Source organism: Bos grunniens, chromosome 1 (assembly GCF_055505025.1).
Source record: "Bos grunniens cultivar Pamir isolate PY7600 chromosome 1, Bosgru_T2T1.0, whole genome shotgun sequence".
Taxonomy (NCBI): domain Eukaryota; kingdom Metazoa; phylum Chordata; class Mammalia; order Artiodactyla; family Bovidae; genus Bos; species Bos grunniens.
Window position 1 is genome coordinate 65,451,519 of NC_141165.1, and position 19,659 is coordinate 65,471,177.

A 19,659-nucleotide genomic window follows, 5' to 3' on the forward strand; every position below is an offset into this window, starting at 1 on the left:
GGATGCTGTAACCTTAGTTTTCTGAATGTTGAGTTTTAAGTCAGCTTTTTCACTCTCCTCTTTGATTATCATCAAGAGGCTCTTCAGTTCCTCTTTGCTTTCTGCTGTAAGGATGGTGTCATCTGCATATCTGAGGTTATTGATATTTCTCCTGGCAATCTTGATTCCATCTTGTGCTTCATCCAGCCCAGCATTTCACATGATATAATATGTATTTAAGTTAAATAAGCAAGGTGACGATATATAGCCTTGACGTACTCCTTTCCCAATTTGGAACCAGTCTGTTGTTCCATGTCCAATTCTAACTGCTGCCTCTTGACCCACATACAGATTTCTCAGCAGGCAGGTAAGGTGTTCTGGTATTCTCATCTCTTTAAGACTTTTCCAAAGTTTGTGGTAATCTACACAGTCAAAAGATTTGGCATAGTCAATAAAGCACAGGTAGATGTTTTTCTGGAATCTCTTGCTTTTTTGATGATCCAACGGATGATGGCAATTGGATCTCTAACTTTTCTAAATCCAGCTTGAACCTCTGGAAGTTCTTGATTCACGTTCTGTTGAAACCTGGCTTTGAGAATTTTGAGCATTACTTTACTAGCGTGTGAGATGAGTGCAATTGTGCAGTAGTGTGAAAGTGCTGCACTCAGTATGCCAGCAAATTTGGAAAACTCAGCAGTGGCCATAGGACTGGAAAAGGTCAGTTTTCATACCAATCCAAAGAAAGGCAATGCCAAAGAATGCTCAAACTACCGCACAATTGCACTCATCTCACACGCTAGTAAAGTAATGCTCAAAATTCTCCAAGCCAGGCTTCAGCAGTACGTGAACCGTGAACTTCCAGATGTTCAAGCTGGTTTTAGAAAAGGAAGAGGAACCAGAGATCAAATTGCCAACATCCGCTGGATCATGGAGAAAGCAAGAGAGTTCCAGAAAAACATCTGTTTCTGCTTTATTGACTATGTCAAAGCCTTTGACTGTGTGGATCACAATAAACTGTGCAAAATTCTGAAAGATATGGGAATACCAGAACACCTGACCTGCCTCTTGAGAAACCTATATGCAGTTCAGGAAGCAACAGTTAGAACTGGACATGGAACAACAGACTGGTTCCAAATAGGAAAATGAGTACGTCAAGGCTTTATATTGTCACCCTGCTTATTCAACTTCTATGCAGAGTACATCATGAGAAACGCTGGGCTGGAAGAAGCACAAGCTGGAATCAAGATTGCCGGGAGAAATATCAATAACCTCAGATATGCAGATGACACCATCCTTATGGCAGAAAGTGAAGAGGAACTAAAAAGCCTCTTGATGAAAGTGAAAGGGGAGAGTGAAAAAGTTGGCTTAAAGCTCAACATTCAGAAAACGAAGATCATGGCATCTGGTCCCATCACTTCATGGGAAATAGATGGGGAAACAATGGAAACAGTGTCAGACTTTATTTTGGGGGGCTCCAAAATCACTGCAGATGGTGACTGCAGCCATGAAATTAAAAGACGCTTACTCCTTGGAAGGAAAGTTATGACCAACCTAGATAGCATATTCAAAAGCAGAGACATTACTTTGCCAACAAAGGTCCGTCTAGTCAAGGCTATGGTTTTTCCTGTGGTCATGTATGGATGTGAGAGTTGGATTGTGAAAAAGCTGAGCACCGAAGAATTGATGCTTTTGAACTGTGGTGTTGGAGAAGACTCCTGAGAGTCCCTTGGACTGCAAGGATATATAACCAGTCCATTCTGAAGGAGATCAGCCCTGGGATTTCTTTGGAAGGACTGATGCTAAAGCTGAAACTCCAGTACTTTGGCCACCTCATGCGAAGAGTTGACTCATTGGAAAAGACTCTGATGCTGGGAGGGATTGGGGGCAGGAGGAGAAGGGGATGACAGAGGATGAGATGGCTGGATGGCATCACTGACTCGATGGATGTGAGTCTGAGTGAATTCCGGGAGTTGGTGATGGACAGGGAGGCCTGGGGTGCTGAGATTCATGGGGTCGCAAAGAGTCAGACATGACTGAGTGACTGAACTGAACTGAACTTCTTTGGGATTGGAATGAAAACTGACCTTTTCCAGTCCTGTGGCCACTGCTGAGTTTTCCAAATTCGCTGGCATAGTGAGTACAGCACAATATGGAAAGCATAACATCTTTATTTGAATTAGAATTTACAGAAAGTTAAGCTGAAAGGAATCATCTTGGCTATAGGTATATTCTGAATTGAATACTCAGGGCAGTACTTTTCCAGTGGGGAAGGAAATAACTACATCAGTGGATTCCCATTAAATGTTCTGGGAAGGCAACAACTTTTATGTCAATGAAAGAGACTTTAAAAATGAGAAATATTGATATAAAATATAACTCTAGGGGGATAATGGGAAAGGTGACAGAAATAGTTGTTTGTGGGCATATTCTGAAGTTTTGGATATCACAGTAGTACATGTGGCTATACCGGTTGTTTCCTATATAACCTGGAGGGTTGTCATTCACAGCTGGATTATGTGCACATCCTGAACAACTGGGCATCATGAACTTTGTACTTAATTTGGATAACATAGAGAATCTTTGAGTTGTTTTCACATCTCAGAATGGCATGATTATTCTTGAACCTTAAGGAAATAATTTTTGCAGTTTTCTGATTCAAATTCCATAAATATGAGTGTAGACTATATCAAACTTCATGGTCTTTTAGAGACATAAACTGGATTTGTAACTTTTCCAGAAGCATGAGTAAAAAACAAATATGACTCTAAACCTTTTTCTCCAGTGACCTCTCAAAGAAGAATTGTTGTACCCTGATAGAACTAGAAAGGTCATGATTGGGACACACAAGAGAGATTAGTTCTCCTTTAATATTTCAAATTACTATGAATTTATTATACTAAATGGACAAATTGCCCTAATTCTCCTGACAGGGCTTTATTTTTCTTTGTCTTCTCTTTCAGGCTGAAGTCATTGATGTGAGTTATGGAAATGCAGATGACTTAAAGCGGATTAAAAAAATGAAAAATGTCACAAATCAGATTGCACTCTTGAAATTAGGAAAATTGCCACTACTTTATAAGGTTAGTCCAGTGCCCATCATTTGGTTGTGGGGTGAATATTTTGTTTAGTTGGGATTACATGTGTATCTGGGAACATGAAGAGAGAGAGTGTATGTATGTATGTGTGTGTGAGTGAGAGTGTGGAGAGAGAGAGAAAGAGGCATAATGTGTCACAGGAAGATAACTTTTCCAAAATGGAAAATTTAATATTAAAGTCTTTAAGATAGTGTGCTTGTGGGACCCTCATAAAATTGGCATTCCCTTTATAACATCTATCTGGAATGGTAAAAATGAGAACCACAGTGTCCTCTTCTTATGACATCTGTGAAACTTCTAATCTGTTATCTAATTACCATGTGCTTTTTGTTACACTAGTATCTCGCAGATTTTCCTCAGTGATTAATTTTGCCGACTGTATAACTTCATAGTTACTGGCTGTGCCCAGAAATTTAATTAAAGTATAAAATACTAGGAAGAGGCAGAGTTTTGATTTATTTTATTTAAATAGAAGTTTATTAACATTCATCCACTAGATGCATTTACATAATTAAAGCAGTTCAATATAAGTATCTCATAATGAGCCATCACAATAGAGAGTCACTACTGCTCTTCCTTAGTTCATTTTCTTTTCCTATTAAAAAAGAATGGTCAGTGCAGTTCTGTCACTGGAATGCTCTGGTTCTGAACATATATTGGATTTCACCTCATTCAAAACTATATGAGCTTTGCTAACTCCTAAGAGCAAAAAAGTTTCCAGAACTCTGTTGGTACACTCTGTAAGGACACAAGAACACATTCTGTGCCTGTTTTTTTAAAATTATCTTCCAAGGATGCCCTTATACTTAAATCAATGTCTGATAATAGATAACAGGCCAGAATTTTAAGATAGTCTTGAAAATATACATTGATAACATTGATACTAGTGTTTTGTAGGATGATTTGTCAGTATGTATTGAAAGCCTTAATCACATTTTGACCCAATAATTCCATTCCAATCAATATATTCTAAGGGGGGAAAACAGGTTTGATAAAAACATGATGGCCAATGATGTGAGAAAATATTTGAAACAATATGTGCATCTAGTTTTAGTTTCCCATGTGGCTCAGTGGTAAAGAATCCTGCTAATGTAGGAGACACGGGAGAAATTAGTTCGATCCCTGGATTGGGAAGATCCCCTGGAATAGGAAATAGCAATCCACTCCAGTAGTCTTACCTGGAAAATTCCATGAACAGAGGAGCCTGGTGGTCTACAGTCCATGGGGCAGCAAAGAGTTGGACACGACAGAGCACACAGACATACATCCAGTTTAGCATTGAAAACCGTGCTATACTGGTACAGCTGAATGCTGTACAATAATTGCAGCATAAAACATATTTAAAATATGTAAAAATCCTTACATGTCAAATAAATTATAAAGAGGACATTTATAATAATTATAGAATAATTATTATTGTTACTTCTAAAAGTAACATTGTTAGGAATGTAGGCTAAATATTTTTCTAAGCATTTTTAATGTATTTTCACATTAATCTACAATCACTGTCATGTTGAGGTATGGATTATTATCTTCAATTTATAGATAAGTATCACAAATGCATAAGGAAAGAAATAAGATAGAATCCACTCCTCCCACAACAGTGTAAATCTGGTAGAGGGGCAAGAACATGAAATTTTAAATCAAGGATAGTTTTGATCATGGTATAAGACTAGATATTCTAATTACTTAAGACAAGTGATTCAAATTGCTTAGAGGACGTTTTATTAGTAATAATCAGAAGAAGTCTTCCTCTACATTTTTGGGGGAGAATGTTCCTTTTTGGATGTTTAAAGTACAGTGGAAAAAAAATAAGAGTATCCACTTATCCACAGGGGATAAATTTCAAGACCCCTACGAATGCTTGAAACCACAAATAGCACCAAACCATACATATATTATGGTTTTCTCTATACATACATACCTATGATATAATTTAATTTATAATTAGGCACAGTAAGAGATTAACAACAATAATGAATAATAGAGCAGCTATAACAATATGCTGTAATAAAAATTATGTGAGTGTAATATCTCCACAGTCACTCTGATCATCTAGAGGGCTGCATGGTGACTATCAGGCAGGAGAGCATACACAGTGTAGATATGCTGCGCAACGGGACCATTCACATCCTGGCTGGAGGGAGTGGGACAGCTTGAGATGTCATCAGGCTACTTAGAACAGCACATAATTTAAAATGTAGGAATAATATTTTTAGAATTTTCCATTTAGTATACTTTGAATTGTCTTTGACCCTGAGTATCTGAAACCTCCAAAAGTAAAACTATGAATAACGAGGAACCACTGTAACACTGTTTTGGGTATATTATATGAATCCTGCTTGTTCAAACTAATAGTGATATAGATGACTAAAATGTTGTTATTATTTAAATTGGGTTGATGGGATTGCTGATGATTTCTACTTCTTTATATTTTTCTGAAGATTTTGTATAAATTTTATAAGAAAAAAGTCTAAAAATTCATGTTAAGGCATTTAATTTTTTTTCTAACAATGTTTATAAGCCAAACTCTCAAAATCCTTACCAGTAGATAATGGATTAAAACAGCCAATTTCTTTTTATTTGACTGCTCCAGAGAATATTTACATTATACAACCATTAGACAAGTTTCATAAAGTAGTGAAATAGTGGTTTATCTAAAATAGGAGAGAGTTATTAAGAACCTGGTACATTTTCCCTGATCATCCTCCTTACAGGCCTATGAAAAGATTTAACAGAGAGGTCTATGCAATATTCCGCTCCAGACAAAGTCTTGTGACAAGCTTGGCATTTTCTTCTAGGCAAAGAAGATAGAGCATCCTTTCTTTAACATTTCAAATTCTATTCTAGGCAACTTTGTTTTTTGTAATTGTCACAGAGATTATACAATGTATCTGTTCATATACATTCCCACTGTAAAGAAAAAAGAAAGCATGGAGTAGACAAAGTTATATAGCATGATTAGAGCTGAACTTGCTTCACCTGTCCATCAAATATATTCTGATGTTAAAATTGAAAAGAGAGGTAATACAGCAATATGGCTGGGTTGAAAAAAAGAGAGAGGACCAATTGACTTATATGTTAATTACAACTGTTAATCATGATTCTAAATGAGCATCTGGACTGGGAACATGGGACTGACTGAGTAAAGAGAAAAGTTAATCATATTTTAACTGTGGAGTAGTATCTATATCATAGTTAAAAAATGAATCTAAGAGGGAATCTCTGCATCTGAGGTGGAAAGGGCAAAGGGGAAGCATAATTGTGATATTATCTCCTAAAATTAGTAGAAAATAATCTACAGCCAAGAAAGAACAGATCTCATTAGTTTATATCATAAATTATATGTATGTGTTAATTTAGTCTCTGCTGCTGCTGCTGCTAAGTCGCTTCAGTCGTGTCTGACTCTATGTGACCCCATAGATGGCAGCCCACGAGGCTCCCCCATCCCTGGGATTCTCCAGGCAAGAACACTGGAGTGGGTTGCCATTTCCTTCTCCAATGCATGAAAGTGAAAAGTGAAAGTGAAGTCGCTCAGTCACGTCTGACTCTTCGCGACCCCATGGACTGCAGCCTATCAGGCTCCTCTGTCCATGGGACTTCCCAGGCAAGAGTACTGGAGTGGGGTGCCATTGCCTTCTCCAATTTAGTCTCTAGAAAGAGATTGATGAGAAAATCCACGTATTTGTTACAGAAGTCATAAAAGGTAGATGGCTTCTAGCTTTGTGCCTTGATGTCTGCTCTTAGTTGCTTCAGGAAAGGGTCAAGCAAGTTCCTCAGAACTAGCTTGTGCTAGTTTCTTTATACTTAAACCTTAGAGGAAAGGCTTTAGGTTTCTTTGAACTTGCTATTTATAGCAGTTTATAAGAGCGTGCTTTAATTCTTTAAGCTGTGAGACAAAATACTATCTTATATATCATAATGGATTCACTTAGATTTCTCTCAGTGACAATCTGAGATATAGTACAGCAGATTCTAAAACCCTTGCAAATTCCTAAATTGCTAAATAGCTCTTGAGTATGAAATTTATTTTATAAAATATAATAAAAAGCTATTGGCTTTCCTTTAATCATTTTTCTGAAAAATCAATAGTAAAAAAAAAAAATTACTGTGTATTTCATGGCAACTAGAAATCAAGAAAATCCCTCAGAAATGTGGAAATTGGGCCATTGTCTGGGTCCACACCACATTTAAGCCCCAAGTCTTATAGGAGTCAAATTTGCATATGGTAAAATTACAAATGTATAAATATCTTATGCCTTCTGTTCATAGTGGAGTTACAAAAAATATTCATCAATGCTGTTGCTATTTTTTTAATAAATGGAGTCACAGAGTATAATCTTAGTACTTACAGTTAGATAGTAAAATACTAGCAAATATTAGCTGGTTTTTATATTTTTTATATATTTTTATCCTTATAATCACAATTTTAATGTTTTAGAAATCCAAATGACTTTGTAACTTCCTACAAATGAAAGTTTCCTATCTATTCATCAGATGAGATTTTTATTTTAATATCAGTTGTACATTGTTTGGCCAGTGTGTAAGTTAACCAACTGCCATTCAACTCCATAAAGCATGCTTAAAGACTTGGGCCTTTTGGAAGAGCTGGTAAAGAAATGAGGACTAGAAAGCAGTTGTTATGTGTTGATATTTTCAAACACATTGTTTCCAACAGCTTAAGAAAAACTAAACTTCATACTATTTGAATTTCAAACACAACTTCATCCACAAAATAAGTAAATTTAAAACATTGAGTTAGGGGTTTAGTGAAGAAATCTCTATATTTGGTGATTTACCAATCAGTACTCAATAAATGGACAATAAGGTCATTAAGAAATTCTCTAGTTTAGGTAAGATAAGTATGGAGAAAGAGTGTATTTTGTAAACTAACCTCACATAAAGTGTTTGCATGCTTTTCATGTTTGCTTAACTATAAGTTTCATTTACCCCAGTCTCCTATTTTTTTCTGATGATATTTATTCAATCCCTAGGATAACTGCATTCAAAAGAATTAATTTTCTTTATTTCAGTTAATAGAGAACAGCATTTACTCTATGTGGTAGAAGTTTAAGATGGTACTTCTAAAATTTATTTTTTATATGCCAAAGTTAAAATATGATGTGTTTATCTAATAATTAGCATCACAATATGTGGTACCTAGTATGATAATACAACAAGGTACATAGAAAAGGAACTCAATATTTTTTTAAGCTAAAACATCCATTGTGTGTGTGTGTGTGTGTATGTATATGTGTGTGTATGCTTGGTATATGTATGTGTACACTGGTACAGACTTACATGTCATGTGACAGTGAGGCTGGAAGGATACGAAAGAAGAGAAAGACTCCTTCCTTATCGAAACTTTTGACGCATTATAACTTTCCCTGTTATTGATGAAGCTAGCAGATTTATTTACATGACAGTCTCTGAATATTTCAGACACAAAAACAAACATTTAATTCATTGTCACTTCATGATATTTTATGTATGCTTTTGTATATGGAAGCACACTTCATTTTTAAGGCAATTTTTTAAGGCATTTCATGAACAAAAAAAAGTGAACACTATCTTGATACTTATAAAGGGTAAGTTTGTTAACTGGCCGATTTAATGAGGTATTTCATACCCTGTTCTCAGAAGTAATTGCAAAAGACCAATACTCCATATTTTATAACTATAAGAAGTCTAGAGGCTCCATTGGTCATGGAAAACATGGTCAGGACTAGAACACAAAATCAGAAAACAATGATTTAAAGCATTTAAAAGCCAAATGTGCTATTATTTTTTAAACCAGAACGCTTTCCATTTTCCACTGACTGACTTTAGTTATTTTTCTAAATGACTTAGACCAAATATTATCATATCTACAAAAGGTAGTTTCCATTGAAATACAACTTCAATCATAAGTTATAATGAAAAAACTAGACTGAGTGTTATTCTGCTGTTTGGCAATTTGATTTTCAGTTCAGTTCAGTAGCTCAGTCGACCCCATGGACTCCGACCCCATGGACTGCAGCATGCGGGCCATTGAGAACAAGAATACTTAATCCTGAATGCTTCCAGCCTTATTCCTAATATTAAAATTTTTTCGTGGCTTAAAACAAATAAAGGTATATCTGCAAGTCTTGAGTCTGTTCTGAATGAATCCCATAATTTAGAAGTCATGCCTGTATTTTACCTACATGATCATATAATTTAATTTTACTAACCATTTTAATATTGTGAAATCATAACAAGTGACATTATTTATTAGAAAGAGTGAGTTTTGCATGTATCTTTTTGTAATATGTTAAGTGTAAATCACCCCCGTGCATTCTTGTAAGTTTGGTAGCCAAAAAAGACTGAGTATTTTGTTTGTCTTAAATGTTATAAACTAAAAAAGGCATAAATCAAGAAAGAAGCCAGAGAGAAAGGAAGGAAGGAAAGATGGGAAGAAAGAAAGAAAATGGCAGTTGATCCCTTTTAATTAACTCCTTGGGCTTCCCAGGTGGCTCAGTGGTAAAGAATCTGCCTGTCAATGAGGGAGACATAGGAGATGTGGGTTCAATCGCTGGGTCTGGAAGATCCCCTGGTGGAGGAAATGCCAGCCCACTCCAATCTTCTTGCCTAGAGAATCCCATGGATAGAGGAGCCTGGTGGGCTACAGCCCATGAGGTCACAAAGAGTCGGACACAACTGAAGTGACTAAAGACTGAACACAGCAAGGCACAGTTAACTACCTAAAACTATTCATGTTTCAGAAATGTTTATATATATATATATATATATATATATATATATATATATACACATACACACACACATTATGTATCACTCTAAAGTCTGAAAGTGTAAGTTTTAGACATACTTTAATTTTTGAGGACTTATTTGACACACCAGTGTAGATCTCTCAATGATGACGACGTCTGGCTTTGAGGTAATCCTGAGCTATCCTTTCACATTTCAGTTTTTCCCTCTCTGTCTGGTTGACGGTTTTTACTTTTTTCCTACTGTAGATGGGTTTCCCAGTCTTTCCAGTGTTTTGTCTTCTGTATTCACCAGGTGATTTGTTTTGAATAGTGAAGCACAGCGTAGTGAAGTGAAGTGCTCAGTCGTGTCCGACTCTTTTCAACCCCAAGGACTGTTGCCTACCAGGCTCCTCTGTCCATGGGATTTTCCAGGCAATAGTACTGGAGTGGATTGCCTTTTCCTTCTCCAGCGGATCTTCCCCACCCAGGGATCGAACCCGGGTCTCCCGCATTATAGACAGAGGCTTTACCCTCTGAGCCACCAGGGAAGTCAGCATGACAGGATGCAAAAATAGAAGAGACTAGCTTAATTTCTAGCTCTTCTGTTTGATGTCTGTGTGACTTTGGAGTATTATCTAAAACCTCAGGTTTTTTGTGTTTTGTTTTTTAATTCACAAAGTGGTGATAAAAGTAATCCCAACTTGCATGGTTATATGAATATTGAATCTTAAAATGCATGCATGGTTTTTAATAAATACTAGTTATTCTTAGTAAGCCCTTAAAATCTGAGTAAAATTCTAAAGAGAAAGAATATGAATTGAATAATGGGGAATGAGAGTGGTCTCAAATATGCAAAACTGAACTGAATATAATAATATACTTAAGATAAATCAGTTACAGAAATAGTCTTTTAAGATTGCACTTCTTGCATTAACAGTAAAAAATTATGCTGATACCATGTAGCATCTCAAACCATAAAAACAAATAAAATAAAGTTGTCTCTAATGATTTTTGTGGAATAAGACAGGTATAAATAAGCAGAAAAATAAATGTTAAAAGTAAATATAATTAGACTATTATTAGACTATAATTAGACTATTAAGGATGAATATAAACAATAACCTAACAGGGTAGTAAATGCTTTTGATTTTTATATTCTTCAATATGCATTTTAATGCATAGATTTTTTTGGTCAGGTAATAGAATTATATAATATTAAAAAATAATATAGTTTTAGGAATTGAAACTGTATTACTATTATAGAGTAGTTGTATAAACATCTAATACAAATTTTAAACTTTGAGAATTGAGGTATCATATATGATTCAAGAGTATCATGAAATCGCCTCTATATCATAAGGCTGTTGTCAAAATTAAATTATGCATGTAAGTACTTAACATAATGCCAAGAATATACTAAACACTCATTAATAGAAAGTTAATATTTTGTTTAATCACATCAAAATGTTTATTAAATACTACATTTTATAGTTGAATTCCATTTTTCTTATTGGTCACCATTCTGTGTGGTCAAAAATTTAAGACTTTATCATTTGCTAAATGGTTTAATCCCAGCCTTGTTTGTTTAAAGCTCAGTACTTCAATAAAGGGTTTAGATTATTTCAGGAATGATTATGATGTTGAAACTTTAGCTTAAGATTTTCTCATGTATTTGCTTTTAGAGTATCCAACTCTTAGTGACCCCATGGACTGCAGCCCACCAGGCTCCTTTGTCCAAGGGATTTTCCAGGCAAGAGTACTGGAGTGGGGTGCCATTACCTTCTCCGAAAACTGACATGGAAATTTTGCATAGTTTTTTCACTTTTGTGTTGATATTTCATAGAGGTCATGGATATTAACAAATTGTTTTAATTATAAAATATATAGATAAATCCTTTGCTCCGCATTAACAAAGTTTAAAAATAAAAAACACTACATAACTATTAATCACTGTATGACTCTAAGTTCTTTCCTTTCGCTTTTTTTTTCTCATTCATTTTCTTATGGTAAAAAAAATTACTACCTTCCTCAGGAATACATTGGTTCTGAGCAGCAACTTGTATTTTACTAATTTGTTTTTGCTATGAGATATGTGAAGACAGACTTAAATTACTTCTGTAAGAAAATAGCATTGAAAAATATTAATAATTGGGGAAAAAAGTACCTCTTCCTAAAATTTATTTAGTTAAAATTATAGCTACACAATATATTGTATCTATTTTTTAATTCAGTGTACTTATTTTATAAAAAATTAACCTTTAATAAGCTATAAAATCTTAATGTAGCTACACAAGCTTAAAATATTTTCACTTGAATTTTGAAAACAATATGCACTCAATAAAATATTATTTTAATAAGTTACTATTAACATATGTTACTTTATTTTCATAAATATTCATTAAATTTCTTTTTAACTCAAAATATGTTTTTACTGTGTTTATGCAAAGTTATTGGGAAGGTTTTATAGCCTAATATATATTATACTTAAAATAAAGTTTTTGTGGTTTTAATAATGTGCAGGTTGAAAATAACTTTTCTGTTACAGGTTTTTAAAGTAATTTTCAGTTTAGTTTAAATCTATTGTGTGCTCAATCACTTCAATCATGTCACCCATGGGCTATAGCCCACCAGGTTCCTCTGTCCTTGGGATTTTTCCAGCAAGAATACTGGAGTAGATTGCCATGCCCTCCTCCCAGGCATCCCAGGTCTACCACTTAAATCACTATGAGTCAATCTTCAAATCTTTTCATCTGAATAAAACTTAATTCCTTGTAAAACAAGTATAATTATAGTCATCTAGCTTGTGGGAGAAGGTGATGGCACCCAACTCCAGTACTCTTGCCTGGAAAATCCCATGGATGGAGGAGCCTGGTAGGCTGCAGTCCATGGGGTCGCTAAAAGTCGGACACGACTGTGTGACTTCACTTTCACTTTTCACTTTCATGCATTGGAAAAGGAAATGGCAACCCACTCCAGTGTTCTTGCCTGGAGAATCCCAGGGACGGGGGAGCCTGGTGGCTGCCCTCTTTGGGGTCCCACAGAGTCGGACACAACTGAAGTGACTTAGCAGTAGCAGTAGCAGCTTATAGTAAATGCTCAACAAATGTCTATTGCTTTTGTATTGTAACCAGGTAATTCTTATTGTCACTGGAGATTTTAAATAACATAGTTTCCTGAATAATATTTATGTAACAATGTATTTTTCTTCCAGATACTTTACTTCATATAAACACTCATAGTCCTAACAAAATCCTAGTGAAGTAGGCATGATCCAGGCTCTATAGTGAGTAACTTAGTCTCTGAGATTTTTGAGTGTCTTACTCAGTATCATACCTGTATTACACAGAAGGGCTAAGGCTGTCATTCCAAATCCAGCGCACATTTTGCTTTCCAGAGCTTGTTAACATATCTGTGTTTGTAAATGAAACTTTAAGTGCCTTTTCTCAGACATTAGCACCACTATGGCTTTGATGATGGTTCTCCACAACTAAACAAAGAGTTTTCAGATTACTTTCAAATGGTTCAGGGTGAGAATGCTACATGTGGAAAACAGTAAATGTGGGGGAAAATATCTGGAGAAGTTGAGTGATTAGTATGTGTATGTGAGTGTTCATTTAAATTGAAATCTTCAAAATTAAAATTGGGGGGAGGGTTGTGGTGTGAGTGGACTAAATCAGGATTCTCAACAGGTGCCTGCAAATGCCTCTGTTTCAATGTTAATTTAGTTTATCCGCCCACCCTCCACACCCCTCTCACCAAGAGAACTCATTGAGTGGGTACCACGAGGGCTTTCATGCTTTCCATTTGAATAAGATTTCCCATTTCTGTAGGGAGTCTTTCAGTTGGCTTCTGCTCTTCGTTAATCAGGCATAGTAATCAGAATTCAGATTTACCAGTTCAGCAGTCCAAAATCTGACTTGATTTAAGGAATAAAAATATCACTTGATAGTCTTCCTGAAATACGGTAAAAATCAATTGATGGGTTGGATATGGTCGTTCAAGTTAAATCACTCTTCATCCACGTTGACTGAATTTTGATGTTTTTATCAGATTGCTGACAGCCAGGAAGATATTGCCTTAGGCACCTAAACAAAAGAAAGCTGACTGTGAATTATTGTTGAGTTTGTTCCTGACCGAAGTGCCTGGTGAAATCATGGGGCACTTGTATATCTGAGCTCGTTTATTATAGAAAAGAGTTCTCATTAACTCGTTCAGGAAAGTGTTGCCATTAAATCTTATCTTGAATGAGAGAAATTTGTAACTTGAAAATGTTTATGAATATTTCATAAGAATCGTCTTAGGGTGCAGGCTTGTATGTGATAGCCTGGCAAAGGTTGACAGATATGTGGAATATTGTAATGACTTGATGGATGCATATGGAATGTTTAATGAGGAAATGAGAAGTAACTGCTGGGCTGCTGTGAACATCTTCTGGTACTGTAGTGATTTTTGTTAGCTGTTAACAAAACTCTCAGAAAAAGGAATAGCTTTTAATTATGACAAGCTTATTTTATTGTGCTAACTAGGCCTATAAATTTGGGGTAAAGATTACTGATTTATATATTTATTGTCTTTCATAAAATGCATTTTAAAAAATACACTCTGAGCAGACTAGATTTTAATGAGTAGACACACTTTTTTTGTTGTTGTTGTAAAGATCCTGTATAATTGTATACTCTTACTGCTTTGATTTCTTAGAATCCCAGAGAAATTTGGTTATATAAGAATATGAATCATTTGGCCCTAGAGCAACTGAAAAAGACCAGGAACTATCAGGGCAGTATCATTAAAAATAAGCGAAAACTTACTGATTCATTTTATCAAGAAAAAGATACACAAAAGTAGAAAAATAATCTTTCCCAAGCACGGTTAATTAGTAGAATCTCAATGTAGGTTTGATTTGCTATATTTTAAGATGGGTAGAAGAATTTGAGGAACTGATTTAGAAATGGTTGAGGGAATAGGAAAATGTGGTAAATTATTTAATTGAAAGTTACTTAATCTGAAGAAAAGGCTGAGGGGAAAGTTAAGAACCATTTTCAAGCACAAGAAGGAATTTTAAGGTTTTAAAAATTAGGAACTGTTCCAATTTTTGTAGAGATTAAATCTATGGGCTTCAATTACAACAAAATATTTTTAGGTTGCACATAAATAATTTAATAAAATAGGGCCAATTAAGTACCAGAAATAGCTTCTAAAGACAGTTATCCTAGTCTGCTTATAGAACTTTAAAATACTTAATGTTGTATATGTTTCTTGATATATATATTAATATACATTTAATATTTGTATATATATATATACGTATCCTTGATAATTTACTGCAAGTTACAGAGTTATATTATATATTGGTTTAGTATATGTCGAATTTTAGCTGTCTTTTTCTTTATACCACTTTAGGCCCTGGTAAGAAAACTTTCAAACCCAAAATAAGAAGGCTCATAATGTTTCCACACATTAGTAATGCTTTTGTGATAAGGTAGGCTGAGGAATTGGTCCTTTCTGAAAGCAGTGGTTAAGGCATATATGAACTTATTACTTCATTCTAGTAGAAGATGTTAGACCTTTCATTCAATTTATGGCAAATATACTTTAAAAAAAGTCTGCTCCAAGGATGCATTAATTTACAAATATATTTAGAAAATCAGACAGTTGTGTGTATATTTTTAAGAAAATGAGTTTATTATATTTTCAGTCAAATCAATGTGAATTATTCATTTTAGTGTTAAAAGAGGACTGTGTAGGTGGATGACTTATTTTCACTTGTGAAGATGACTAGTGTCTATGCTACTCTGGCTGACATAATCCCTGTTCAGACCATGTTGGTATTATGGAAAGATTGCTGCCACTCCCCCTACTTTAGCATGATCTGCTGATGCTGTTTCATTGAGGCCCAGACTTGATTTTTTTTTTAATGCTTAAAGTAATTTGTAACTTTGCTAAAGTAAAAATAGATCATATTTCATTTTATGATAACATCAGTTATTTAGATAATTCCATATCCTGACTGTCTTGGAGCTGGACTAACAATGTACTCCTGTGCAGACTCCCAGAATAGGCCTTGAAAATAAGAGCATTTAATCCCAGTGACTGTGGCCCTATCCATCTCATGTTTACCTCATAGGAGATGGAAGATTAAATCCTTCGAACTGTGCTACTTATGCTTTAGGTTATCATTCCACTCTCAAGGAATCTTTGTGTCAGAGCTAAGATTAATTAGCTTATTGGATCTGATTACCATAGACCCTGATTTCTGTTAATAGCTGTGTTTATCATCTTAATGTCAAATTTGCTTCTAGCAATTTACTTGATCACATAAATGTATGATGCATTGACCCTGCTGCATTTGACATCAGATTAATATTGAGGGTTGAAAGGCTGATTTCTGCTATCATATGTCATCCTTAGTACTGCCTTCTCTATCTCACAAAACCATTTAAAGTATTGCTTTTTATAATGTAGAAGATGTTTCTAGGAGGACTTGAAACATGCATCTCATTTCTCATATGAAATGGGGTAATTCCATCTGTAATTCTAGGTCTATAGGAACCTAATTTTATAAATTATTTGATCAGTTCTTTTGACTTATTTATCTTATTTAAAGTCATGGATATTTTCCTTTTAAGGGTAGCCTTTTCTAACGGCAGTGGGGAGGGGGAGGGCAAAACTAAGATTAAAAATGTGAGAAAACTAAACATAATCATGGCAATATAGCAATAACATGTAACAATAATAACATGGAGGTTATGGATCAGGATAAGAAAAGCAACAATATTTGACTTATGTTTTATAGTTCATCTACCGAGGATCCATTTTCCATAGGTCTACCTCTAAATATTTAGTGCATTTAAAATCTTGGTTTATGTAATTTAATATTATATTCTCATAGTAAGTTGATTTCATTTTTCATTTTAATTAAAAGGCATTAGGTGTAGGGTCATAAATATATATATGAATATGGCTGCTTATTTTTTATTGCAACATAAGTGATAGATTGCTGCAGTTGTGTTTGTCCTTATCCTGCACATATTTATCTGCAGTTGTGTTTGTCCTTATCCTGCACAATTTATCTCTGCACATATGCCTATAGACATGAAAAATTCACTAAAGTTTAATTTGGTAACATATTTGCAAGTGGCCAAGATAATTTATCTTTCTTTAAGTATTTCATTTGAAAGTATTCTATTGCACGTTTCCTATTAGAAATCAATGCCAAAGATTTTCAGTTGCTACACTAGGTTATCTTCCATATTGAAATCTTAAAATTTTTATTCATTTAGAAAAGATGATCATTCAAGGTTATCAATAACAAATTCTTAATCTTAAGATGATATAGTGTTCATTCAGGTTTTTTCATAAGATGTTACATCTTGCGGAAAAACTCAAAAAACATTTTTGGCCAGCCTAATAAAAGTAGGTTAAGAAATTTGCAAGGATCAGAGAGTTGTGGCATGGATCAAAAGGAGACCATTTATTCTCCTTTTTATCTCTACTGTTAGAGTATTTGATAAGGAATTCTCAGGATGGGGAGTGGCCAGTGAGTAAATAATTGTTGTTTCTATTACATTTTGTTTTAGATATAAATCTATGGTGAATATAAAGGTAGTTTTTACTACTTTTCCTTAATACATTTCTGTTGATTCAAAGTAATCTAAAATAAGCATATTACTGCTATTTTGATTTTTTTTCCTACAAATTAAAATGTCTTTAATAGGATTTTCTTTGAATTATTTGAATATTTTGGAAAGGATGACTATAGATTATTGTTGTTCACTTACTCAGTTGTGTCCAGCTATTTGTGACCCCATGAAGTGCAGCATGCCAAGCTTCCCTGTCCTTTACCATCTCCCAGAGTTTACTCAAACTCGTATCCACAGAGTCAGTGATGCTATCCAAACATATCATCCTGAGTTGTCCCCTTTTCCTCCTGCCATCAGTCTTTCCTAGCAACAGGGTCTTTTCCAATGAGTAAGCTCTTTGCATCAGGTGGCTAATGAATCAGTGTCAGTCCTTCTAATTAATATTCAGGATTGATTTTCTTTAGAATTTACTGGTGTGATCTTCTTGTTGACCAAGGGACTCTCAAGAGTCTTCTCCAGCACCACAGTTTGAAACCATCAATTCTTTGGCACATAGCTTATTTATGGTCCAATTCTCACATCCATACATGACTACTGAAAAAAATCATAGCTTTGACTAGATGGACCTTTGTCAGCAAAGTGATGCCTCTGCTTTTGAATATGCTGTCTAGGTGTTTCATAGCTTTTCTTCCAAGCAAACTTCTTTGAATTTCATGGCTGTAGTCACTGTCTGCAGTGAGTTTGGAGCCCAAGAAAATGAAATTTGACAGTTTCCATATTTTCCCCATCTATTTTCCATGAAGTAATGAAAGATGATTCTGTGAAAGTGCTGCACTCAATATGCCAGCAAATTTGGAAAACTCAGCAGTGGCCACAGGACTGGAAAAGGTCAGTTTTAATTCCAATCCCAAAGAAAGGCAATGCCAAAGAATGCTCAAACGACCGCACAATTGCACTCATCTCACACGCTAGTAAAGTAATGCTCAAAATTCTCCAAGCCAAGCTTCAGCAATACGTGAACCGTGAACTTCCTGAGGTTCAAGCTGGTTTTAGAAAAGGCGGAAGAACCAGAAACCAATTTACCAGCATCCTCTGGATTATTGAAAAAGCAAGAGAGTGCCAGAAAAAACATCTATTTCTGCTTTATTGACTATGCCAAATCCTTTGACTGTGTGGATCACATAAACTGCAAAATTCTGAAAGAGATGGGAATACCATACCATCTGACCTGCCTCTTGATAAATTTGTATGCAGGTCTGGAAGCAACAGTTAGAACTGGACATGGAACAACAGACTGGTTCCAAATAGGAAAAGGAGTACGTCAAGGCTGTATATTGTCACCCTGCTTATTTAACTAATATGTAGAGTATATCATGAGAAACGCTGGGCTGGAAGAAACACAAGCTGGAATCAAGATTGCCGGGAGAAATATCAATAACCTCAGATATGCAGATGACAACACCCTTATGGCAGAAAGTGAAGAGGAACTCAAAAGCCTCTTGATGAAAGTGAAAGAGGAGAGTGAAAAAGTTGGCTTAAAACTCAACATTCAGAAAACGAAGATCATGGCATCTGGTCCCATCACTTCATGGGAAATAGATGGGGAAACAGTGGAAACAGTGTCAGACTTTATTTTTCTGGGCTCCAAAATCACTGCAGATGGTGACTGCAGCCATGAAATTAAAAGACGCTTACTCCTTGGAAGAAAAGTTATGACCAACCTAGATAGCATATTCAAAACCAGAGACATTACTTTGCCAACAAAGGTCCATCTAGTCAAGGCTATGGTTTTTCCAGTGGTCATGTATGGATGTGACAGTTGGACTATGAAGAAAGCTGAGTGCTGAGAATTGATGCTTTTGAACTGTGGTGTTGGAGAAGACTCTTGAGAGTCCCTTGAACTGCAGGGAGATCCAACCAGTCCATTCTGAAGGAGATCAGCCCTGGGATTTCTTTGGAAGGAATGATGCTAAAGCTGAAACTCCAGTACTTTGGCCACCTCATGCGAAGAGTTGACTCATTGGAAAAGACTCTGATGCTGGGAGGGATTGAGGGCAGGAGGAGAAGGGGATGACAGAGGATGAGATGGCTGGATGGCGTCGCTGACTCAATGGACGTGAGTCTGAGTGAACTCCAGGCATTGATGATGGACAGGGAGGCCTGGCGTGCTGCGATTCATGGTGTCGCAAAGAGTCGGACACGACTGAGAGTCTGAACTGAACTGAACTGAATAGAACCAGATGCCATGATCTTCATTTTCTGAGTGTTGAGTTT

The 19,659-nt window shown here is 35.4% G+C and overlaps 1 protein-coding gene across 10 annotated transcripts in view; it reads left to right on the top strand.

Moving 5' to 3' along the window:
- The window catches only part of NAALADL2 (N-acetylated alpha-linked acidic dipeptidase like 2), a 1,274,580-nt gene that overhangs the window by 585,537 nt on the left and 669,384 nt on the right, over positions 1-19,659 (top strand). For 9 of the 10 annotated variants that reach the window (XM_086394834.1, XM_086394854.1, XM_086394822.1 and 6 more), the window contains one exon: positions 2,940-3,059. The exons of the other annotated variant lie outside the window; for it this stretch is intronic. In XM_086394834.1, the coding sequence (XP_086250960.1) occupies positions 2,940-3,059 (120 nt within the window). The remainder of the gene's footprint in view (positions 1-2,939; positions 3,060-19,659) is intronic. 10 annotated transcript variants of the gene reach the window in all.